At 63.1% G+C, this 23,969-nt stretch overlaps 2 protein-coding genes across 5 annotated transcripts; both read left to right on the top strand.

Moving 5' to 3' along the window:
- Nucleotides 1–90: 90 nt before the first annotated feature.
- HRAS (HRas proto-oncogene, GTPase) lies at nucleotides 91–3,098 on the top strand. Of its 2 annotated transcripts, XM_053925770.1 has the most exons (6): nucleotides 91–238; nucleotides 1,422–1,583; nucleotides 1,759–1,937; nucleotides 2,037–2,196; nucleotides 2,283–2,344; nucleotides 2,726–3,098. In XM_053925770.1, exons 2-6 carry the CDS (start codon nucleotides 1,473–1,475, stop codon nucleotides 2,787–2,789), a joined length of 576 nt encoding a protein of 191 aa, XP_053781745.1. In that variant the 5' UTR covers nucleotides 91–238; nucleotides 1,422–1,472; the 3' UTR covers nucleotides 2,790–3,098. The 2 variants fall into 2 exon arrangements, with proteins under 2 accessions (XP_053781745.1, XP_053781746.1); XM_053925771.1 differs by lacking the exon at nucleotides 2,283–2,344.
- A 7,857-nt stretch (nucleotides 3,099–10,955) lies between these two features.
- Nucleotides 10,956–23,237, top strand: RNH1 (ribonuclease/angiogenin inhibitor 1). Of its 3 annotated transcripts, none has more exons than XM_024574289.4 (10): nucleotides 10,956–11,509; nucleotides 17,126–17,230; nucleotides 19,202–19,372; nucleotides 19,589–19,759; nucleotides 20,211–20,381; nucleotides 20,483–20,653; nucleotides 20,840–21,010; nucleotides 21,308–21,478; nucleotides 22,693–22,863; nucleotides 22,985–23,237. In XM_024574289.4, exons 1-10 carry the CDS (start codon nucleotides 11,181–11,183, stop codon nucleotides 23,070–23,072), a joined length of 1,719 nt encoding a protein of 572 aa, XP_024430057.2. In that variant the 5' UTR covers nucleotides 10,956–11,180; the 3' UTR covers nucleotides 23,073–23,237. The 3 variants fall into 3 exon arrangements, with proteins under 3 accessions (XP_024430057.2, XP_053780127.1, XP_045039370.1); XM_053924152.1 differs by lacking the exon at nucleotides 10,956–11,509 and adding an exon at nucleotides 14,761–14,869; XM_045183435.2 differs by lacking the exon at nucleotides 10,956–11,509 and adding an exon at nucleotides 15,265–15,286.
- Nucleotides 23,238–23,969: the final 732 nt, after the last annotated feature.

The raw sequence follows: 23,969 nt of genomic DNA, 5'->3' as shown, positions 1-23,969 counted from the left end.
GGCGGTTCTTGGTTTGAGTCTGGAGCTCACATCCAATGGAAGGCCGCGCTGGGCTGATTGACAGGTGCAGGGAGGTGCGTGCGCGGGCCCGGGCGAGTGTCCGCCGCCCGCGCTCGCGCCCGCCGCCCGCAGCCGGAGCCGCACCCGCCGCGGACGGAGCCCATGCACCCGGGGAGCCGCGCGCCCCGGCCCCCTCCCCCGCCCGCGCCGGCCCCGGGGGCAGTCGCACCAGTGAGCGGTGAGTGCGGCAGGGGGCGGCCGCAACGGGTGGGGGGCATTGGAGTCGGGGCGGCAGGGCAGAGCAGCTCGAGGCGGGGAGACCCCGTCCTCGCGGGGTGCGCGGGGGCGCAGGTGTGCCGCGGGCGGGGCGCTGCGGCTGGGGGCAGGGGGCTGCGGGCGGCGGGCGGCGGGGGCCCTGGGTGTGCCTCGCCCTGGCCAGCTCCTCGAGTTCCGTGTGCCTGGCCCCGTCCTCCTTGGGGTCCCCAAGTGCTCTCAGGCAGTGTGTGGTGTCCCCTGCGCCGAGGCCCGCCAGTGGCCATGCTCTAGGCGGGGTCTCCCACCCTCCACAGTCCCCAATACCCTTTCGAAGAGCTCGAGCGCAGCGGGCGAATCGGAGGTTTAGGAAGTCTCTTATCCTCACCAGGGCAACCCCTCGTTAAATGTCAGAAATTGGAGACACCCCAGCTGGGGCCTTGGCCTGGGACCCTTTTGCTTTCCCACCTGTCTCCCTGCTGCCACACATCCTTGGGTGTTTTCCTGTTGGTCTACCTGTGCTTTCCGGGACCCTTGGTCTACTTGGCCTCCTCACCTGCCTTGTTTTCTCCAAAGTTCCCATGGCAGGTGGGCACCGCAGGTTCCCCGTCCTTTTAACCATGTGGGTCTCCTCCCCGGCTATGCTGAGTCCACCGTCAGGGGGCTGGGTTCTTTCTCTGCCTGTCACCCTGTGCCTGGAGCAGCTCCTGGCCTGTAGTAGGTGCTCAGTATACTTGTCAAGTGCGCCCACATGCCCGGTGGGGCCTGGAACCGGTTGCCGGTTGACACTGGCCTGCCTGGGCACGTTGCTCTGTGCTCCACTGTGGCAGGACCTGTTCTTGTTGGGGGGGGAGCGCGGCACTGGTAACCTCAGCCCCAGGCACCTCCAGTTCAGGCTTTCTGCCTACCCAGCAAGTTCTAATTTGGGTGCGTGGTAGAGAGATACTCACTGCTGTCAGCCCTGCCTCTCAGGGGACCGGCTTCCTGCCTCTCACACAGTCACTTTGTGAGGCCGGAGGTGGGTCCCCTCTCCCACCAGCGAGCTGCAGGAGCCACAGGTGGGCAGTGGACTATCCTGGCTCCACGCCTGTTACTGGGATGTTGGAGCCCAGAGCTCAACAGGTCTGCCCTGTGGGGCCTGGGCGCGGCTGACGGGGCTTCCTGTGCAGGTGGGACAGGAGACCACCACAGTGTCGGGTGCTGCAGCGTCTCCAGGAGCCATGACGGAGTATAAGCTCGTAGTGGTGGGTGCTGGAGGCGTGGGGAAGAGCGCCCTGACCATCCAGCTCATCCAGAACCACTTCGTGGACGAGTATGACCCCACCATCGAGGTGAGCAGGCCAGCCCCTTGCCCCAGCCCCACATCCACAAGTGGGCTGGGCCTCTGCCTCCCACGTAGGAGGGTCCCCTCCGCATAAAGCCTGTGACGCCAGAGGTGCGGGCAGGGCTGGTGGTGTTGATGCCCCGTCCTTGGAAGGGGGGTCCCTGAGCAGTGTCCTCCTGCAGGACTCCTATCGGAAACAAGTGGTCATCGACGGGGAGACGTGTCTGCTGGACATCCTGGACACGGCGGGCCAGGAGGAGTACAGCGCCATGAGGGACCAGTACATGCGCACTGGGGAGGGCTTCCTCTGCGTGTTTGCCATCAACAACACCAAGTCCTTCGAGGACATTCACCAGTACCGGTGAGCTGCCCGCTGTGCGCGGAGACCTCCTGTGCTCGCTGTGCATCTGGGTGCAGCCCTGCCTGCAGCCCGCTGGCGCTGACGCCTTCCTCCTCGCAGGGAGCAGATCAAGCGGGTGAAGGACTCGGATGATGTGCCCATGGTGCTGGTGGGGAACAAGTGTGACTTGGCTGCACGCACGGTGGAGTCTCGGCAGGCACAGGACCTCGCCCGCAGCTACGGCATCCCCTACATTGAGACCTCGGCCAAGACTCGCCAGGTGAGCTGGCTCCCGCCCTCAGGTAGCTAGGGCCCGGCCCCGCCCCGCCAGGGAGCCTCGCTCACAGCCCCTCTCCCTCAATACAGGGCAGCCGCTCTGGCTCTGGCTCCAGCTCCGGGACCCCTGTGACCCAGCGGCCCCTTGCGCTGTAAGTCTCCCGGGATGGCAGGGCAGCCAGGGAGGCCAGGGCCGGGGTCTGGGCTGAAGGAGCTCTAGGGGGAGGTGGAGGTCCCTGGAGAGAGAGCTGTCTTGAGCCAGGCCAGAGCGGTGACCCTGGGGCCCCAGCCCCGCTGCCCCCAGTGTGCCCCTGATTCCTTAGTAGGCTTTTGGGGACAAGGGCAGTAGCTCAGAAGGGAGCTGGGCACAGGGTGGTCAAGCTCCGAGCCAGCCCTGGGGCAGCGAGAGGAGCAAGGCAAGGCTCCTGGTGTGTGGGCGGGTGGGGAAGTTGCAGGGGCTCCTTGGTCTCCTGGTCTCCTCCCCTGCTGGGCCCTCAGGCCAGGTCCCCCTCTGAGCGGCCCGTCCTCCCCAGGGCGTGGAGGATGCCTTCTACACACTGGTGCGCGAGATCCGGCAGCACAAGGTGCGCAAGCTGAGTCCGCCGGACGAGGGGGGCGCCGGCTGCATGAGCTGCAAGTGCCTGTTGTCCTGACGGCCATGGCCCGCCGGCACCGGTGCAGGCCCCGGAGGCACCGGGTGCTGGGAGGAGGGAGAGGAAGGAAGGAAGTGCCGCCGGAGCCCGGCCAGCCCAGGGTCGGTGGACAGAGTGACCGCGGACCTCCCAGGACGCTTTGCACAGACTGTCGTGAACTGAAGCCGCCGGCACCCCAGTGTGCCTCTGCACGTGCCCTGTCCCGGCCCGCTGGGTGCAGGTTCCACTGCAGTAAATTATTTGATGGTCTCGACCTGGCGTCTGGCTGAGGCTGGGTGGCCGTGGTGTTGGTGTATGCGGCCTCTCCCAGAGCTCAGTGGGACCCCAACTTCCTCCAGCCAGCGGCCCCTCTGCCACTCAGGGTGGCCAGCGCTGCAAGCACAGGCTGGTCGTGCATTTCTACGTTTTCACAAAAAGCCATTGACTGACCTGTAACCAGCAAGGGGGGACCTGAGAGCAGGGGCTGGTCCCGCCCCCATAGGGGGGGTGTCTGGTTCCTTGGAGCCCCCCGACTGCAGGGGGTTCACAGTTCTTCAGCGGTAGGACCACGCAGGGCAGAGGCCCTATCCCATCCATGCCAGGTGGCTACTCGGGACCCAGGTCCAGCCCACCCTGCTGCCCTATCTGCATGAGGATGGGGCTGGCCTGCCTGTCCTTTCCACCCTCCCACTAGGGTGGCCCGCTGCTCCCAGATCTGCCTCAGGTCGCTGGCCCACATGCCTTTGTGGGGCACATTCAGGCAGCCCGCGGCCACAACCCGCTGTGAGAGGGCCAGCCCTAACTTGGGCCAGGACCCAGGACTGGCCAGGACCCCAGGGGGCTCAGCTCTCACTCAGGCTGGGGTCAGGCCCGGCCAGCGCTAGGAGGCAGGGTGTGCCGCTGGCTGGCGAGGGTCTTGGGGCCACTGGGCTTTTGATCACCGTTCTAGCTGCATACCCCCAGGTACCCAGCTTCCCTGCGGGAGGGACTTTTGGGAGCTCAGGGCAGGAGCAGTGTGTTGGGCCCCAGGGCTCAGCCTTTGGGGGCTTGGGCGGGACCTGTCCCTGGGGTCTGGGGAGTGGTCCAGGCAGGTACTGAAGGGACCCAGCGTTGCAGCTCTTCAAGGGGCTGCCTGCCTGCCCACAGTCTAGCTTCACTGGGAGGGCCAGAGCTGTCCTGGGTTGAGGGGCAGGCAGGCCAGACACAGCCTCATGCCCCTGGCAGAGGCCACCTCATGCTACCACTTTTCAGCCTTGGGGACAGTCTGGCTGGGCTCCTTACACTTGGCGACGAGCCATGGTGGGTCAGCTCTATTCTCTGGGGAGTGTCTTAGGACTGGGAAATGCCTGGGTGCTAGGGCCACTTGTTCCATGCCCAGGGGCATCATGGGAACTGGGCCCGTGGAAATAAGCAGACTGTGGGAGCCTGTGTCTGGGGCCAGGTGGCTGTGCCAGGCATGCCCTGTGGAGTTGTCCTGGTTTCCTGTGTGGCTGCCCTGGCCTGACGCTGAACCATGCTCCAGGCTGCTGGTCCCCAGGGTGTGCTGCGCCCACCCTGATGCCCGCCCCAGCCTAATTTTCCAGACCTCAGAGCAGGAGGGGGGATGTACAGGGACCCGGGGGCTCTCCTCACTGTTTATTGCCCCAAGAGGGTGAATCAGGCGGGGCCTGGGCTTGAGCCCCAGGAGTGGGGGAGGTCACACCTCAGAGCCAGGCCATTGAGACCTAAAGGTGCCTGAGCCCGGCGTCCTCCAGGGCCCAGGGCGGGACAGCAGGCAGTCCTGGCCTCCGTGTGTGCACAGGGCTGGGGGCCCTCCGTGGGAGGGCTCGGGCTCCCACCTGTCCCCATGGCACCTGGAGCTCCTGCTGCTGTGTTGTGTGTGCCACACCTGGGGGGGGGTCTGCCTGTGCTGTGCAGGCCTGGGCTGCAACACAGTGGGGGAGGCCAGTCAGTGAAGGGCCCTCCCCCTGCCCACCCCTCAGTGGAGGGTGCCCTGCCCACTCAGCTCTGCGCGCAGGCCACTCCTGTGCACCTTGAGGACAGTGTGGCGGGGCGGTGAGCACATGCTTGTCCTCCAGGATGTAGGTGACCCACAGCTTCAGGGTGAGGGAGGTGGAGGTCTTGGGGACAGCAGGTGTGGGAGGGACAGCTTGAGCAGGGGCCCCTGACCTCTAGTCCTGGCAGACCCCCCAGGGGTCTCAGGACTCCTCACTGGGTAGACCGGGCTGGTGGGGACACGGCTCCTGGACAGTGGTGCTCCCCCCAAGGCCACGCGGTTCTAAGGGCCAGGTCAGCCAACCAATAACCTTGGCGGGGGGCCGGCAGAGCCTGCCCTGTGCTTGACGGAATGTGCCCAAAGAGGGTCAGACTCTGGTTACAAATTGGGCCCAGGCTTCTTCCACACCCCCAGCTGACCGGCCTTCCCTCTGGGGCCACCGTCCCCAGGGGCTCTCCTTGAGGGCTCTGGGTTTCCCCAGGATGGGTCTGTCCCCAAACCTCAGCCTGGGCTTTGTCAGGGTGGGCTGGGCCCCAGGGACGGAGTGGCAGGTCTGGGGGTGGGTCTCCCTGGGCAGTCTGACCCTGTTAGTGAAGCCCTAGAGGAACTGCCTGGTGGCACACGTGGCGATCATTTGTTGCTGGTCCTAGTGGAGAGCAGGGAGTGCTCAGGGCCTGCCTCCTGGTCAAAGCCTTCCCAATGTGAGCACAGGGGCCCCCAGAACAGCCCCTGGGGTGGGCGGCCAGGCACCTCTCCACCTTCAGCAGCGTTTTCCCACAGCGCAGTCATGATGGGCCTGGAGCCCCCAGTTTCTGGAACCTCAGACTGAAGAAGCCTGAGCAGCGCCCCCAACAAACCAGAGCCTGCTCCTAGCTAGACAGGGCCGGGCGCTGACAGGTGTCCCCGCCAAACCCAAGGCCTGCCCTCCCAGTGGGGCTGTGGCCCCACTGTGTGCCCCCGATCCTGAGGCCTGGGGGACATGCTCTTCTCAGAGAGCAGGACTGGAGAACCAGAAGCAGAGGCCCCTCACCAAGGCCCAGGCAGATGTCCCAGCCTCAGTAAACCCCCTCTCCCAACAGCAGCCACAGTATGGGTGTGGGGGGCCCAGATCTGAGAGTAAGAGTGTGCAGGTGTCTCCTGGGCTCAGCAGTCAGGCTGGGGCACACAGGAGGGGCATGCTGCCAGCTGGGCCTTGACTGGCCACGGGCCTGAGAGCCCTGGGCTGTGGCCAGGCATGAGGCGAAGGGGCAGTGGGTGTAGGGGTATGTGGATGGGGCAGGGGCTGGGGGCCATGGCTGCAGGAGCTGGAGGGCGGTGTTGGTAGGTGGCAGCTTTTGCTGATGGGACACGGATGGGGTGGGGCTCCCCACCTGCCCCACTGCTGGGGAACTTCTCAGAGAGGCCCTTGGCCCATGTGGCCACCTACTACTGTGTGTGCTGTGCCTCTTGCTGGTCATCAGCTGGGCTGCATAGAAGGCGTCCTCCTAGCTCAGGAAAGTCAGCCAGACACCCGTGGCCTGGCTTGTCTGGGAGATGTGGTGCGAAGACACCCCTCTGACACATGCGGCCCAGCTTTCCGGAGCTCCCAGACAGACTCCTGAGTGGCCCTCTCCTGCCCTGCAGCCCTGAGCCCTGCACGCCTTGTCCTGGGAGCACTCTGGGGGCACAGGCGACCCCCCCCTGAGCTCAGGCCAGGATGTCGAAGCTGAGTCTGCGCAGCTGCTGCTCCCTGAGGGAATGTTCTGGGAAGAGCTGCCCACCTGTGTGTCTGGTACACTCTCGTGGGGGGTGGGTTCAGGTTAATGGGGACTGTCGTCCCTGCCAGTTCCTGACTAGCAGTTGGGGCTCAGGTCCCTGACAGCAGCCACGCTCACCAGTGCCGATGTGGGCCTGCCTGAGTGCTGACTAGCGGTCCTGGGTGCCCACAGGTGCTCCGTTTCCAGAGGCCGGGCGTGCACGGTGTTGTGGATGGCACAGGCCAACGGCGTGAGGAGCAGGGCTTGCTGCCTGGCGAGGGGACAGTGGGCGTGGGTGTCATTTGTCTGACAAATCCTGAGGACAAGACAGGACACGGGTGGCTCAATGACATCTAGTCCCCATGCATCCTTAACCCAGAGCAAGAGACACAGAGGACCCAAAGGCCGTCCAGTGGGTTATTTCTGAGACTCTCTTGTCTTTGCTGTCCGTCCCCGGGCACCTGCGGCCCTCTGCTCCCAGGGAGTGCTGCTGGGACTCCCTATTTCTCTGGGAAGAGAAAGCAGGGCACCCTAACCCGCCAGCCCCTGATAACTACAGAAAGAGCTCTTCACCGGTCTCTGAGCTACAGTTCAACTTTACGATGAAGCCAGGTACCAGGGACGCCCTCAGGGCACCTCGGAGTCTGAAACTCTGGAGTGAACGTCTACTGAGATGCCCACAGCTCAAGTGTGCGGCTGCAACAGTCTTTTTTTCAGTACCCTGCACACATTCAAGTTCGGTCTTTGGGTTTTCAACAGGAGGAGCTGCCAGTGTCCCTGCACCCCGAAGCACCCCCTGGGGGCCAGGCTGTCCCCCACGCCGTCAGCCCCTGGTGACCCCTGCTTCTCTGCCCCACCCCCACGCCCCCCTTTGTCTGTCTTTTCCAGTCGTGTCCTCTGAGTGAATCACAGAGGGTCTGGCTGCTCTCACTGAGCAAAGTCCATCTCAGCTCATCCTGCACCAGGTGGGTCCACAGATTATTCTTTTTCATCAACGATTCACGGGCTACCACAGTCCACCCTTTCCCTGCTGAAGTCCACCTTCAAGGCCACCTGGTTGCTTCCGGCTTTCAGTGACCACAAGCAGTGCGTGCCCCACGCAGGTTTCCTGTGCACACGTGTTGAGATCAGTGGGGTGACTCCCTGTGAGCCCTTTCGGCTGCACGGGGAGAAGCTGCCAGATTGCCCCACAATGGACGCACCATCGGCGACCATCCTGCAGTGAGTGGCAGCCCGGGTCCTCCCAGCATAGGCTGCACTGGGCTGCGGCCAACCGGTGGGTGTGTCGTGGCGTCTTGTGTGAACACGGAGCATTTTCCCAGGTCTGTTGGGTGCACGCTTACACACTGCGTGCGCGCGCACACACACAAGGACAAGTATGTGTATCATCTTTGTCGGGTGTCTTCAGATCCTGGGCCTATTTTTAAAAATATTTTATTTATTTATTTTAGAAAGAGGAGAAGGGGAGGAAAGAAGGGGCAGAAACACTGATGTGAGATGGAAACATCGATCAGTTGTCTCTTGTACCACCCCGACCAGGGACCAAACCGACAACCCAGGTCTGTGCACTGACCAGGAATCGAACCCGTGACCTTTCACTTTGCAGGGCAATGCCCAACCCACTGGGCCATGCCGGTCAGGGCAAACAGGTAGCTTTCCTGGACAGACGCAGGTTGGCCCAAGGTTACAGGGTTTGCCAGCTGGCCCTCATGCCCACATTTGCAGATGGGCACGGTGCGGGGGACGGCAGGCGCACCAGGTTTGCCCCCATGCCCTGGGCTCCAGGGAGCACTAGGCCCTCAGATGGTGGCCGCAGGGGAGTGGGTTTGGGTGGTGGCTCAGGGCTCCGAGGGCTCGTTGCAATGTCCACTGCTCACACATGGCCATCTGGGACGGGCGCTACCGCTGGGGGAGGCCGCTGGAGGGGCAGAGACCTGTGCTACTTCTTACAGCTTCACGCGAACCTGCGGTTTTCTCACAAAGAGGAATTAACGAACTGGGCTCCAGGGTTGTGTCTGCATTGCCCCCTCATCCCGCGGAGATCGCCGGGGCCTGGGTGGGCTGGCCCTCGACGTGGGGGCAGTCAGCAGGCTGCACAGGCGTCCACGGGTGAGGAGGGGGAAGGAAGGCACAAGAACCAAAGGGCCCCCACTGGGTGGGCGCTCTGCGGGCTCAGCCACACCTCAGGGAGAGTCTGATCAGTGGAGGTGGAGAACAAGAGGCCTGGCAGAGCCCCCAGCTCCTCCCTCCATCCTGCTCACGGCCACACCGCTGTATCCCCTTCCGGCTCAGATCCTCAGAGAACGGGTCAGTTTAGCCAGTCCATCATCTTCCCCCAAACCCGCCCCGTTTGCCTGGCACCCCCACCCCCCACCACCAAAAGGCCTCGGTCATTGTTGACGCTTCCTCCTCCTCAGTCCCCCATCCCCTTCCACAGAATGCTGCCAATATGATCTCGGGCCGGCCGTGCCTGGCTCTGCCTCTGTTGCCCCGCCTTCCCATCCTAGTGCCCAGCTGGGGCACCGTCATGACTCCCACATGGCTCCCAGAAGCCCCCCTCCTGCTTCCGTGGCGGCCACCCTGCACCTGTGACCAGAGGGGTCTGGCTGTGCATCCAACACAGGGCAGCTCTGAGCAGACCCGACTTCAGCCAGAAAAGCAAACCAGTGTGACGTCTCTTGCACAGTGGTGTCGTTAACTGCTCCACCAAGTCCTGTTCCTGAGCAGAAAATTAGCTTCCCTTTCTGGTCTCCTCCCCAGGAGGGTGAGGCATGGGCAGACTTCAGCCTGCGGCCCGGTCCACTCCGAGCTGCTAAGGCCACGTCAGTAACTCCCACGTGCCAGGACACTGCAAGTCACATCTGTTTGTCAGAAATACCTATTGCCGAGCTGGCCAAGGGCTTCAAGTGCAAACCCCAGTGCAGGCTGCACTTCCAAGTCTTGAAAAGAGGGAGGTGGCTCATTCCCTGAAAACCAAAGGCTGAGCACAGTATTAAGACAACCCCCATGCCTATCAGGCTGCTACCAAGACCAGGAGGGGTGCATAACAACAGAGGAGTGAACTCCTGAGTCTCACAAACTCACAGCGGCAAGCCTACACACCCAGGAAGACACACCATGCACACAGGAGCGCCAACAGATGGAAAGTGCGGGCGCCACAAGACAGGGAATGCCGTCCTCGGGGTGCTGAAAGAAATGACTGCAAGCCTGCAATTCTATACCCAGCGGAAATGCCCTTCAATCACAGGGGGCACACAAAGGCGTTTTCAGAGAAACAACTGGCAGAATCCCTCACCAGTGGACCCACACCAAATGCATCCTCAGTTCTCCGGGATTCGTCTGTTCTGCTCGACGCTGAGTCCTCAGCACCCACGACCACGCGGGCACAGTTACCAACATTCACCGACAACACTGGAGCAATGCGACCTTACCTGTAGATCACAAACGCTGCCTTGAATAACGTTGACGCTTTCTTTCGTGTCTATCTGTACACCAGTGTATCAGTGTCCATTTGTCCCCCGCCCCACAGCGCAGGCAGGGCTCAGCAGAGGGCTGTCGCACAGAATCTTGAGACCTAGACTCAGAATCTACTCCAAGTCACCGAACCCAGCCCGCGCCTACCAAGCTCATGTCCCGACCCCGACCGAGAGGCGAGCTCTAGGCCAGGTCCTCTCCTCTTCAGATGTCTGACGCCCGCCCACGCACACGCCCAGGTCACAGCCTGGTCCTACTGGTGGCTACGAGGGCTGACCCCGAGTGAGGCCCAGCCCGCCCATGGCCCCGCCCACCGGCCCTGCCCCTCATTCCGACCACGCCCACAGCAGGCCCACCGGCCCGCCCCTCGGTTTGGCCCCGCCCCAACACAGACCCCCAGTCCCCCGCCCCACCCACTAGGCCCCGGCCACACCTCCAGGCCACGCCCCCCCCACGGGTCCGGACGGCACACTGACCACCGTCCAGCTAGGCCCTCCCTGCCCCCGTGGGAAGTGTGCCACTCCTTCCCGGTGACAGGCTAGTGACAGTCCCCCGTCAGTCATTCCCGCTGTCTGACAACCGTGGGCCAGTCAGACGGCCAGCCCGGGGCCAACCCTTACCGGCGCCGGCCTTGGTCGGGCCGCCTGCGGACGCACTCCCGGCGCTGCTGCAGCCGTGCTGCTCAGCGTGGCGAGCGCGCTCGCGCGGCGGGGCGGGGCGAGACGGGGCGGGGAGCGCCGGGACTGCTGGGGTGGGGGGACCAGGGAGCCGCGCACCAGGGGGCGGGGCGGCCGAGGTGGGAGGACGTCAACGCGCCCTGTAGCCATCCGAGCTCCCGAAGCGACCCTGCGCGTGCGCGTCCGACCTCCTTTTGGGACGTGCGGGAAGTCGGGACGCTGCAGCGCTGCGCCTGCGCGGTCTACGTCTCGGTGGATGAGCCCTACGGCCTTGTCGGGTTCCGCTGGCTTGAATCCCTGGTTCGCTGGCTCCCTGCCAACCGGACAAGCTAGAGCCTGGCTTCGCCGGATTTTCTCCCCCAAGTTGAGTAACCCTCGACCTTATTCCCAAAGGAACCGGCCCCCAGGCACGACAGCCCTGGCAGAGGATTCCCCCGGGTCGACCCACAGGGCAGTGGGCCTTGGGCGTTTCCATGTTCCTGCCCCACCACTGTGCCCTGTTAGGTCACCGAAGAACCTGGGGGGCGCTGGGTCGGCGACTCAGGTTGGGGAGAGAAGCCGTAACTGCGACAGCACCTTGGGGGACCTTGATCCAGGGGTGTCACAAGGACTGGAGAAATGTAAACACTGGGCCCGCACTTTGCAGAACTGGGCGGGCTCCACCCGGGGTGCCCATGCAGGTGTGGAGATACGCGGGTGCGGGGAGATCTGGTGGACTAATGCAGCTTCCCAGGACGGCAGTTCAGCAGTGTCTTGGAAGGACCTTAGAACCAGGCAAGCCCCCCTCTAGGATGGTGTCCAGGTAAGAATTGTCCAAACCTGGGAGAATTTTTATACGTGTATTAGAGCCAAACTGGCAAGTGCCGGGGAGTAAAATCTCAGTGAATTAAGCAAACGCTCTGGAGAATCGCAGTTTTGCAGTTTATGTTGTGAATTAGAAAAAAGGGAGGAGGCATAAGGGGGTTACATGAAATTCACCCATGGTAGATTAAGGGGGCCAGAGAAAGCAAAGTGGGGAAATCTCTGGATTGGGTAAAGAGTAACCCAGAGAGACACCCACCTGTTTTATGTTGGTGGGTGCAGGTTAGTTCATTAACGGTGTGTGGGGAGCAAGATAACATGAGGGGTTTGGTGGCCTCCGGCCCGGTCACTCTGACCTTCCAGGGTGGGTTATCTTAGATGCACAGAGATGGTGGACAGGCTCACTTGAGGTACAGATGGATTCTGTCCAGGAGGCTGCAGGCCTGGGACATGACCCCTTTCAGTTAGGGGTGCTTATGTTCACACCTTCCTTCAAGGTCACCCTCGGTTTCTGCGTGGGTAGGGCTCGCCGTGCAGGCCTGCCCTGAGCTTGCTGGGTTTAGTGCGTGGCCCTGTTTTGTGCACAAGGGGTGGCGGGAAGACAGCCTGTTTCAGAACGCACTGCAGAGCCTGAAGATCTGGAAGCGGTCCAGCGCCAGCCTGAAGAGACCGGCTGAGCAAACTGCCTTCGATCAGACAGGGGACACAACGGTTGGGTTGTGCACATACGAGGGGGGGGGGGGCCCAAATGGAATTTACTTATAAAAATGTGTGCGTTCTTACGTGTTCACACGTCAGTTTGTACTTCCACGTTCACTGTCAAAGTCCTCTCCATTCAGTGCAGTATACCTCTCGAGACGTTTTCTCCACTGTTCAAAACAGTGTTTGAACTCCTCGATGTTGATGCCCTTGAGTGCTTCTGCTGTTTTCTGTCTCACCTCTTCCACATCGACAAAATGTTTCCCATGGGGGACTTTTTCATGCACAGAAACAAACAAACAAAATAGTCTCTTGTGGGGAGATTGGGGGTCATGCCATTTTGGGTCAAAAACTGCTGAGCACTCAGCGGTGTGTGGGCAGGTGGGCTGGCTCCTAAACCACCCGTCATGAGATGGGCAAACGCATTCAGAGAGTCTTCAAAAAACATTCACTGAAGCCGGACACAGCCTCTCACAACAACACCAGCTGGTGTACTGATACAGGTGGGTTTCTAGAACTCTCACCTGGTGGGGGAGCCTGGACTACAAGGGGCCCGCCCTCCAGAAGGTAATTCTGTTTTTGGGGGGCCCCCATCCCTATTTGTGTATGTGTATATTTATGTATACATATTGATTCTTAAGTGAAAAATATCACAGCGGCTGCACAAGGCACTTGGTTTCCTCCTGCTGCTGCAACACATTCCCTTTGATTTGTGACTTGACAGCTCTGGAGGTCAGAAATCCAAAATGGGCTGCAGGGGTTCAGGTCAGAGTGTCCATAGGGCTGGCTCCTCTGGAGGCGCCAGGGGGGAATCTGATGCTTGGCCTCTTCGGGCTTCTGGGGGCTGCCTTCTGCATCTTCAAAGCACAGCCGCTCCCCGTCCTCTTTGACTTGGACCCGACCTTTGCTGCCCTCTCAGGAGGTCCCTGATGACCACGCTGGGCCTCCCCGGGTGGTCCAGGACAGACTCCCTGAGGGGACAGCCTTAATTTAGTCACAAAGGCACTTTACCCTCTAAGGCGGCTGTTGACAGGTTTGGGGAGTAGGACGTGGGCGTCTTTGGGGGCCTTCATTCTGCCCGCCTTGCCTTCCGTCTGGATCTTCCTTTACTGTGTGGATGCGCGTTCAACAGAAGGCGCGGGGTCCCGAGCTCTGGAGTCGGAGCGCTGGTCTCTGGGAGATGGGCCCCCCAGGCCCTTCACCTTCCTGCCTCTGGTTTTCTACAAGAGCACACGCTGCTCGAGGCACAAAGTCATGTTAAATTTGGCTGCAGCACCTGCCAGGGCCCCCAGAAGCCGCCCGTCTGCCCCTCGCCCGCCCTCCCGCTGCAGTGGCCTCAGCCAGAAACCCCGCGCCGCCCTCATGGTCCTGCTCCCCTGTCTTCACTTCACACTTGTTGAGTTGACAAGTGTCACCTGCTCCTGCTCCTTGTAAGCTTATGGGCGTCTGGGCCTTGGCGGTCCGCCCCTACATAGCCCTGGGCTTTCCAGGACCCCGTCCCCATACTCGTGTCCCCGACCCCCTTGCTACACAACCGAGGACTGGCCCAGCCAAATACTCTATCACATCCGGTAACACCTCACTTGACGCCAAGAGCCAACTACCCAGGCAACCCGGCGGCTCTCATCCCTCGTGCGCAGTGTGCTGCCCCCTGGCGGCCGCAAACGTGAGGCCGGGTCTGCGGCGAGCATCCCCCACCTTGGTGAGCCTGCTTTCCGGGCCCCTCCCGCCCGCGCCCGGGCGCTGTGGCCCCCCGGACCTACCTGGGCCCGCCCGCCCTGCTGCTGGATTCCTTTGTTCCCGCAGTTCTTCCCCCCGGCAAGTCCCACCATCTAAATACTGTTAGTTTACTTCTGAATTTCCTTCCCCGTCCGGGACTGGGATCCGTGGGCGCTGGCTCAGACGTTGGCCCGTCTCCGCGCACCGATGTAGCCTGGTAGCAGTGACAGGCCCACGGTCGGTGTTCGATTCCGGGTTGGGTTGATGATGGCCTGCGCGGTACAGCACACGGAACACCCCTGTTCCGGCAAGTGTGCGAATCAGCGGGGACACCGCGGCCGGGAGCGCTCGCTGCGGTTGTGGCGCCTACGGGGGTGCCCTGCTCGGCCACGCGCCCCTCGGAGGTTTCCACACGTGCTCAAAAAGCCCAGTAGTGTACCCCCGCGGGCCGTTCCCTGTCAGGAGTGGTATTTCTAACTGTCAGAGCGTGGGTGTGTTGTTCAACCATTTTCAACCGTTTATTCAACCCTCGGCAGGAAGTCATTCAACCATTTTCCTGCTGATGGACGTTTAGATCTTTTCCAGGTTGATAAGTTACGAAACGCTGCACAAAGACCGTGCGGACGTGTCGCTTAAGCTCACGGTTGCTCTGGACGGGTGGGTGGGTGGGTAGAAATGGGTGCGCGCGCGTTTTACGTAACGAACCGGCGCCGCAGAGAGCCCGTCACAGCCACTGCACCTCCAGTGCGGGAGCTGAGCGGCGTCTCAGGTGCTTTGTTTCTGCTCCGGGGAAACCCGCGGCCCGCCCATCCCCCACGCCCCGCCCCCGCCTGCGCCCCGCCCCCGCCTGGCGCCCTGGCCCCGCCCCGCCGCCCGAGGCTTCGCCCCCATCGCGAGCCCCGGCGGAAACGGAGTGTCCAGGCTAAAGCGGCGGAGGAACAAGGTGAGATCTGAGTTTGAGGGTTTCGGAGTCGCAGCCGGCCCGCCGGCCGGACTGGGGAAGACCTTCCGCGGCGCCCCTGGCGGGACAGGCGAGCTCGGGCGACCGCCGCGTGTGTTTCCTGCGGCCTGAGAAGGGCGCAGAGCCGGGCGTCGGCATCCTTGTCCGCGCTGCAAAGCGCCGCCTGACCTCCTGGAGGGACCGCGCGGAACCCCGTGCGGAACCCCCCTCGTCCCCGCCGCGTCCCCGCGCTGTCGGAGGGAGTCTACGGTCCCGGGCCGCCGGCTCGGGGCTCGGTGGGCCCGGGGCGCGCCCGCCCCGGTGGATGAGACCCGTGGGCGCCGCCCCAGCGAAGGCCCAAGTCCAGCTCCTGCTCTGGCGCAGGTCCCGCTGAGCGGCCTGTTGTCACACTTGAAACCGGTGATTCGGAGCGTTGCTCAACTCGGGGTCCTCGGGGAGCAGCCCAGCTGGGGAGCCTGAAATGCGCTCCTACCTCCCTAGATCGGGGACCTTAACGGGGGGCGTCTTTGGGGGGTGCCGGACGTTTTCGCGGGGTTCTCGAGGTGTCAAAGGCCCAGCGAAGGGGGTACCCCAGTGACTGTGAGGCCCAGGGGAGCCTCTGCCGATGGGTGGCTGTCTCTGTTCTTAACGTCAGACCACCGCTTGTGAGCGGTGCTCTCTGGGGTCAGACTAATTTCCTGGGGAGGGTGCGGTCTGGGGCAGAGGCCCTGGGGCTGGGGGCTTAGTGGTCCCTCCAGGCCGGCAGGCGTGGGAAGCAGCAGCCCTGTCCTCTCCCCTATGGCCAAGGCGGGGGATTCTGAGTCAGGGTTTGGCTGACCACACCCTGGGCCCGGGTGGGTTCGTGATTGCTCACACACTCTAAGCTGTGCGCTGGCAGACTCTTGGCTCCTCTGTGCGGCACGGCCTAGTCACAGCCACCCTCGCCCCGTTTCCGCAGGCTGGCGTACAGGGACCTGCAAGCAGGACTTTTGCCTGCTGGTTGTCGGTCAGCAGCAGTGGAACCGGAGCCTTTGCCTGCGGGCCCCAGCTGAGCTCTGAACCGGCTGTGGGCGGTAGGGCGGGGCGGGGCGGGGCCGGGCCGGGCCGGGCCGCCGTCAGTCAGTCCGGCCAGTGCCAGGCTCGGGTGCAAACACCCGCGGGGAAGCGCGCCCTGGAACCCTTGGGGCAGGGGTTTTGAGTGAGGCTGAGATCTCAGGAATCCCGGGTTTTGGGGAACCGGGGCCTCATATGGGGCTGAGTCATCCCGTTTGGCAGGCCCATCTAAAGGGCAGCTCCAGTCGCATCATTTCCAGGGCTTTCTGTCACTCTTGAATGAACCCAGACGCCCCGGCACTGTCCCCTGCGTGTCTCAGCAGCAAGGCCGGCCCCACCTGCAGGGCCTCTGGTTCCCCAACCGTCAGTCCTGGTGCGGCTGGACCCTGGTGAGGTGTCAGGGCCTGTGATCTGCTGCCGCCCCAGATCCGCTGCCAGAGCCTTGCTCTTTCCCAGCCTGCCCCATGGCCTGGCTTCTCCATGGGCCAGTCCCTGGCGGGACAGGCTGTGCCCCGGCCCATCTGAGTCCCAGGCCCCCAGAAAGGGGTCACAGAAGCTGGGTCTGGGGTCCCCACCCCACCTGATGTGTCCTGTCCGGGGCACCCATGGCTGGTGCTCCCAGGAGAGCTGTCACCTGACTACAGGCATCTGTCCCTCCCAAGCAGCTGCTTTGGGGCAGTGAGGCCTGGGGTGCTCACATCTTGGGGGAGTGGGGGTGTCTCTGGCTTTGTGGACGGCCCAGACTGGCATCTCTCTTGTTCTGAGAGGGAAAGCTGGCTGAGCAGGCAGGCAGGAAGAGTTTCCAGAGCACTGTGTGAACTGCCCATCCCGTGCTGTGTCCAGGCCCATAGTCCACCCCTCCCAACCAGTCCTTGCCTGGGCAAATAAGGTGGGGGAGCTTCAGGAGGCAAGCCCAGGTCCCTCCCTCTCCCAGGCAGGGGCGGGAGGCTGGGGGGTAAGTGCAGCCTCTGCCGCAGCAGCCCTGGCCCCAAGCTCTGTGGCCCACAGTGGCCTTTGCCAGAGCAGCCTATGGGTGCGACCTCCTTCTGCCCTCACCGTCTTTGTTCTTGGGGGTTGAGGTGGGGACAGGTGCTGAAGAAAGGAAGCGGCACCGGCTGGGGGAGAGGCTGTGGCATCTTCCGCTGGGTCTCTGGCCCCCGAGACGGGGTAGCTGGGCTGAGCTGTCCTCCTCCTCCCTCCACCTAGAACACAACTGCCTCTTGTCATGAGTCTCGACATGCACTACGAGCAGCTCAGCGACACCCGGTGGACGGAGCTCCTGCCTCGGATGCAGCAGTGCCAGGTGATCAGGTGTGTGCTGGGTCCCCGCGGGTTGGCTGCTGGCCGGCCCCCACGTGGGCGCCGTGGGCTCCAAAAGCACCTTCTAAGTGGATGCGTGGAGTCGACTGCATGAGTTTCCCACGGTGTGAAATGTTCTTGTATTTTCCCCCAAACATTTAAAAACGTAAACCCATTCCTGGCTCATGCCTGTGGGCGGGTCTTGGTGTGGAGGCTCTGAAGGTGGGTGGGTGGAGCCTCTGTCCAGGGTCTCTGCCTCTGTTCTCTCCTCAGGGACAGAGCACCCTCCGCCTCTCCCCTGTGCTGCCTGAGCCGGCCCAGCCTGGCCTGGCACTGAAGTTCTCAAGCCCAGCTGCTCCTCGGGCTTCACACCACTGAAGCTCCCTGCCTCTTGCCTTTCTAACTGGTCTGAGATAGGTTTAGGTTCATAGAAGGGTTACAAACACGGTTTGGGGGGCACCCTCTGCCTTCCACCCCGCTTCCCCCAAAGTCCGTGCTGATTGCTTGGGGCACTGGGCAAAACGAGGAACCCATCACGGCCGCCTCAACTTGAACGTCACCAGCTTTCCTGCGGGGTCCTTTCCTGTCCCAGTCAGTGCAGGATCCCGTGTGGCATGTGGCCCCCTCTCGTCTGGGACGGTCCCTCTGTCCCTCCTGGTCCTCGAGTCCGCCTCTTTGTCTCAGCTCAGCTCTGGAGGGAGTCCTGGTGATGCCTTCTCGCGTCCGAGTCACACATTTTTGGCAAACACACACACAGGGACGCTGCCGCGCCCCGCCTGGCATAGCCTGCGGCGGGTGTGTGGTCGCAAGGGCACGCCGAGGTCACCCCGAGCTGCCCCTGTGGCCTCTGCTCAGGGGCGTGTCCGCTGGTTTCCTTCGGTGAAGTCACCGTCCCTTCACTGTGTGAGGGCACAAGGGACGCGGCAGCCTGCAGCCTGGAGGAGGGTTTTTACCAGAACGGCTAAACAAAGGAATCGTTGCATTGAAAGAGAGAAACAGACAGACAAACTCCCCGGCTGCTGTGGCGCAGTGGACTGAACACCGGCCTGTGAACCCAAAGGTCGCCTCGCGTTGGATTCCGGGGACACACCTGGGCTGTGGGCCAGGTCCCCAGTAGGGGGCATGCAAGAGGCAGCCACACATTGATGTTTCTCTCCCTCTCTTCCCCTCTCTCTAAAGATAAATTAAAAAGTTCTAGGGGAAAAAAAGAAAACACATTAAAAAGCCCCGTTTTTCCTGGGTCGTTGGCAGCCGCCTCGGGTGACGTGCCTGCCACTGTGCTGACGCCCTGCTTCTGCAGCTCTGCCTTCTGCCTGGAGTGCCCCGCGTGGGTCCCCTCGCAATGGCCACAGCGGGGCCTTCGCCCTACCGAGAACTTTAAAAAAAACCCTCACCTGAGGGTCTCTCATTGATTTTAGAGAGAGCAGGTTGGGGGCAGAGAAGCATAGACCAGCTGCCCCTCACAGGCACGGTGGCCGAACCTGCGTCCCCAGCAGGTGCCCTGACCCTGGATCGGACCTACAGCTTTTCGGTGCACGGGACGACGCTCCAGCTGACCCCGCCGCCCAGCCTGGCGTGGGCCCTCGCCGGGCCTTCTCACTTCTCCACCCCTCGCACATTCGTCATGGTCGCCCCCGGGCACTTCGATGTCCCACGGGGGCAGGCGTCCCAGTCCTGGGCATGTGCAGCTGGGTTTCGTGTGTCTGGCTGTTCATGTTGTGCCCTGGCTGTGCCCCCTGAGGGGTGCGCTCTCCAGGAGGCGAGGGGAGCTGGACATGCTGACCGTGCCGCCCGAGCGCACGGCACCCCAACCGACACACCTCCATATCCATGCCACCTCTTCAACCAGCACGTCACGAGGCGACCCACTCACTTTTTCTGCTTCATTCATTTAGATGCCATGGCTGTGACCACCCCGTTCTTGGCCTGCTCACAGGGTCACAACCTGCTATGTGACATGACCGTCTGAATGTCTGTCCGCAGGCTGGTGGACTGTGGCATCACGGAGGGGCGCTGCCAGGATGTGAGCTCCGCACTCCGGGACAACCCCACCCTGACTGAGCTCAACCTCTGTTCCAACGAGCTGGGTGATGCCGGCACGCACCTGGTGCTCCAGGGCCTGCAGAGCCCCACCTGCAAGGTCCAGAAGCTCAGGTGAGCCCCTGCGGGCAACACGGCCAACCGTGTGGGACCTGGGCCCCCCACCCCTGTGTGAGGCTCACAGGGACCCAGCTGTCCCACTCCCTGAGGTACACTACAGGCCTCTCACAGCCCCTCCCATGCACCACCCCCCGCCCTTGGCCAGGGGACCCCACAGCCCCACAGCCTGGCATCTGGCCTCCCTGAGATGGTGGGCTTGTGGCCTGACAGCCTCCAGAGCTGCTGCCTGACCGAGGCCAGCGGCAGGGCCCTGGCCAGCACGCTGCGCGCTATGCCCTCCCTGCGTGAGCTGGACCTCAGTTACAACCCGCTCGGGGACGCAGGCCTACAGCTGCTCTGCGAAGGACTCCTGGATCCCCAGTGCCACATTGAGAGTCTGGAGTGAGTGTGTCTTGCCTGGTCCCCGAGCTGCCTGCTCTCCTACCCCTCGGGCCTACGCTGGACAGGCCCCTGCCTCATGCTGGCTGCAGGGAGGTTTGAGGAGGGGGCTCTCAGGTATAGGTGTTGCTCCCCTGTGACTCGGGCTGTGACCCTCTCAAAGGAGCTGGCAACTGGCTGGTGACCCTGCACCTGCTTGCAGGGTGGCCTGGCCCCACAAACGCGCAGAGGGGCACAGCGGTGGCAGGAGTGGAGCTGGGCGTCTTGCTGCTGGTCCAGTGAATCTGGAGCTTGGGGTGGTGGGTGGTCCCCAGGACGGTGCAGGCACCTGGGCTCCGCAGGGACAGCTCTTAGCCCCTGATGTGCCGTCACTGCAGTGTCTGCGGGCCTCAGCCCAGGGCAGGGCGAGGAGGTGCGCTCCCAGGGTGAGGGCTGACCGCCCGCCTGTCCCCAGGCTGCAGTACTGCAGCCTTTCGGCCGCCAGCTGCCAGCCTCTGGCCGCAGTGCTCAGGGCCAGGCCGGAGCTGAAGGAGCTGGTGCTGAACAGCAATGACTTCGGAGAGGCCGGCACCCGGACCCTGTGCCAGGCCCTGGTGGACTCCGCTTGCCTGCTGGAGTCACTCAAGTGAGTGCTGGGCTGGGTGGGGCCGCCTGGCGCTGGGTGGGGCGGCCTGATGCTGGGTGGGGTCTCCTGGCTCCCACAATGCCCCCTGTGCCCCCACCCAGGCTGGAGAGCTGCGGCCTCACCTCGGCCAACTGTCAGGACCTGTGTGGCGTCCTGGCCGCCAAGGCCTCGCTGCGCGACCTGGAGCTGGGTGACAACAGGCTGGGGGATGTGGGCGTTGCGGCACTGTGCCCTGGGCTGCTGAGCCCCGGCTGCCAGCTCAAGACCTTGTGGTGAGTCGGGACTCTGGGCAGGTGGCCGCAGGGGCGCAGTGGCCACTGCTCCTGCATTTTGCAGGTCTGTGGCCGAGGCCACCATCACAGCCAGGTGGGGAGGGTGATGTGCGAGAACAGCACTGCGCTGGAACAGGGTTGGCACCGCCCCTCTGGTCCCACAGTGATGTGTCCCTGGCTCCGTAGGCTCTGGGAGTGTGACATCACGGCCGGTGGCTGCAGGGACCTGTGCCGCGTCCTCAGGGCCAAGGAGAGCCTGAGGGAGTTCAGCATTGCCGGCAACGCGGTGGGGGACGAGGGTGTCCGGCTGCTGTGCGAGAGCCTGCTGGAGCCCTGCTGCCGCCTGGAGTCCCTGTGGTGAGCACCCGGGCGGCGGTGGGGCCAGGCGGTGTGTGCAGGGTGAAGGCACCCAAGGGGACCCTGGGAGAGGAGGGCAGTGGGGCCAGGAGGAACAGCCACGTGGCCGGGTCGGGAGTGGCCTGGTGAGGAGAGTGCTGGGGGTTGAGGACCAGGACCTGCGGCCGCCCCGGCGTGAGAGGCAGGTGTGTCAAGGGCCATAGAGGTAGAAAGGTGCCAGTGTCCTTGGTGGGTGGGGCTGTGAGGGGATACTGGGGTGCCAGAGCCTGGGCCGCAGTAGTCCCCTACTTCCCTCAGGGTGAAGTCCTGCAGCCTCACGGCTGCCTGCTGCCCACACATCAGCGCGATGCTGGCCCAGAACAGGAGTCTCCAGGAGCTGCAGCTGAGCAACAACAAGTTGGAGGACGCGGGCGTCGGGGAGCTGTGCCGTGGCCTTGGCCAGCCTGGAGTGCCCCTGCGGACCCTCTGGTGAGTGTGCTTTCACGCGGGGCTTGGCCCCCGTTGTCCCAGCCCTGACCCCGTGCCCGACTTGTGGTGACGCTGAGAGTGCCCGGCCGGAGACAGTGTTTTATTTCTGACCGGAGCGCTCAGGAATCTGCCGCCAGCCTGATTTCCCTTTCACGGAATCTTCCTTCCGTCTCTGCTGTCTCCCACGGGTTCGGTCTTTGTTCTCTGTGTCCTGGCCTGTACCTCCCTGGTGGCTTTCCTGGGACACCCGGTCCCTGGGGTTGGAGAGCAAGTGGAGGTCCTGCAGGCTGAGCTGACAGGGATCCCCCAGCTTTCTGCCCAAGGGCACCACTGGCATCAGGACCTTGGGGCACTCTGGGAGCCTCGTGGCCGTGGTGCCACACAGGGCAGGGGCCTGCAGCTTCCTGGTGCCCCAGCACAGGGCTCCATGGCACCCCGGGGACTCCTGGGCCTTGATGTCACTCTCTGGTGGTGGGAGTGGGTGCCAGGCCTGTCCTCCATCCTCCTTTGGGCTGGTATCCATGGTCTTCGTCCAGAGCCAGGAAGCCTCTGTGTCCTGCACCACCCTCAGATTCAGCCACCGCTTTTTCCCCACCTGGCCAGGATGGGGGTGGGGGTGCAGCCCTCCTGTCATCCTCCCGTCACCCAACACCGCTCTTTCCAGAGGCCATCTGGTGCCTACCCTCTGCCATAACCACTCAGAGCCCTAAGTCCAGGTGTGCTCGCAGCCCCAGGCCAGCCACTGACGCTGTGCCCACCACAGCTCTGTACCTGTGCCCAGTCCGTTCAGGGCCACAGAGACAGCCCTGGGGACAGCCCCAACGCAGGGTTCTTCTTTTATTTTGTATATATAAGGACATTATTTCTTTTTTTAAAGAATATTTTATGTATTTATCTCTAGAGAGAAGGGAAGGGAGGGAGAGAAACATTAATGTGTGGTTGCCTCTTGTGCACCCCCCACAGGGGACCTTGCCTGAAACCCAGGCACATGCCCTCACTGGGAATTGAACCAGCAACTCTTTCGTTTGCAGGCTGGAGCTCAACCTACTGAGCCACAGCAGCTAGGGCTGACACTGGGGTCTTGAAGTGTGTACACCACCCCTACCGCCCATACCGTGTTCTGGTAGTGTCACAGGTCCATGTCATTCAACCCATCAGCAGCAACAGCCAGGGGCATGCCCTGCGCCCTGACTTCTGCCCTGCTGTCCACCCAGGCTGGGGGACTGCGAGGTGACCGACAAGGGCTGCAGCAACCTGGCCTCACTCCTGCTGGCCAGCCGCAGCCTGCAGGAGCTGGACCTCAGCAACAACTGCATGAGTGAGGTGGGCATCCTGGAGCTGGCGGAGAGCGCCCAGCAGCCCAGCTGTGTCCTGGAGAAGCTGATGTAAGTGGTGTGGTGGGTGGTGTAGCCCGGGAAGACGGGGGTGGGGGGGGGGGTGGGGGGGGTATGTGCAGGCGGGGTGGCTCCAGCATGCCCTGGCCCACGCCCTCCCACCCCCGCGCAGACTGTACGACATCTACTGGACAGAGGAGACGGAGGACCGCTTGCAGGCCCTGGCAGAGAGGAAGCCGAGCCTGAAGATCATCTGCTGAGTCCCGGCCCCACCACCCACCGCCCGAAACCACGGGGCCACCGAGTCCCGTGGGGACCAGCCAGCTCCCGGGGGCTCTCATTCCCGGTGCCTTAGCTTTACTGAAGAGAAATGCTCAAATCTGAGAACATTTTGGACACTTCATTAAAGTACTTTTTGAGCAGAAGGGTCCTTGTCCTTCCTTATAGGGGTTCTCAGAGACCCCCATATCGCAGGCGTGATGCTTCCATGGACGTGAACTGCCCAAAGCACCACACTGGGCAGCTCGAAACAAGCCAGCGCCTCGCAGGCCCTCATGAGTGTGTGGCCCCTGGGAAGCTGCCCCCCCGTGGACCTGGCTGTCACACCAGGATGGGGCCTACCCGTGCCGGGGACACCAGAACGCGCTCTGCCCTCAGGTGCCTGGCTCAGCCATGGCCAGCAGTCTGTGGTCAGCAGCTGACCCAATAGCCCCAGTGGGAATCATCCCCAGGCCACCTGTGCCTCAGGCCTTCAGACTGCTGGACCCAGGCCGCTCTGCTGACAGGACCTGTAGCCCTCTGGGCGTGAGGGCAGGCCCTGACCTGGGTGTAGCTGGCCTCCCCCGGCCAGCACAGGTGCCTCCCACCGCCGGCGCAGTATGGAGGTGCACGCAGCCCACAGCAGCTTTCAGAGGTGGCAGGCCCCTGGGCGGTGGCTGCAGCTCACTGCCATGAGGCACTTCTCAGTGCCTGAGACCTTGGCTTCTGACCAGGACCCCTTCCCTCCCCACTACAAGGACACAGGGCTCCTGCAGGAAAGGTGACCCAGTCTGGGCCGGATATGTACAAGGCAAACCAGGGAGAGCTCGGGACCTGGAGGCCGGGCCAGGGACACAGAGCCCAGCAGCCACCCACTGAAGGGACCGCACATGTGGGAA

The sequence above is a fragment of the Desmodus rotundus genome, chromosome 5, assembly GCF_022682495.2.
Source record: "Desmodus rotundus isolate HL8 chromosome 5, HLdesRot8A.1, whole genome shotgun sequence".
In the NCBI taxonomy this organism is placed as follows: Eukaryota; Metazoa; Chordata; class Mammalia; order Chiroptera; family Phyllostomidae; genus Desmodus; species Desmodus rotundus.
This window is presented reverse-complemented; position numbering and strand designations above follow the sequence as displayed.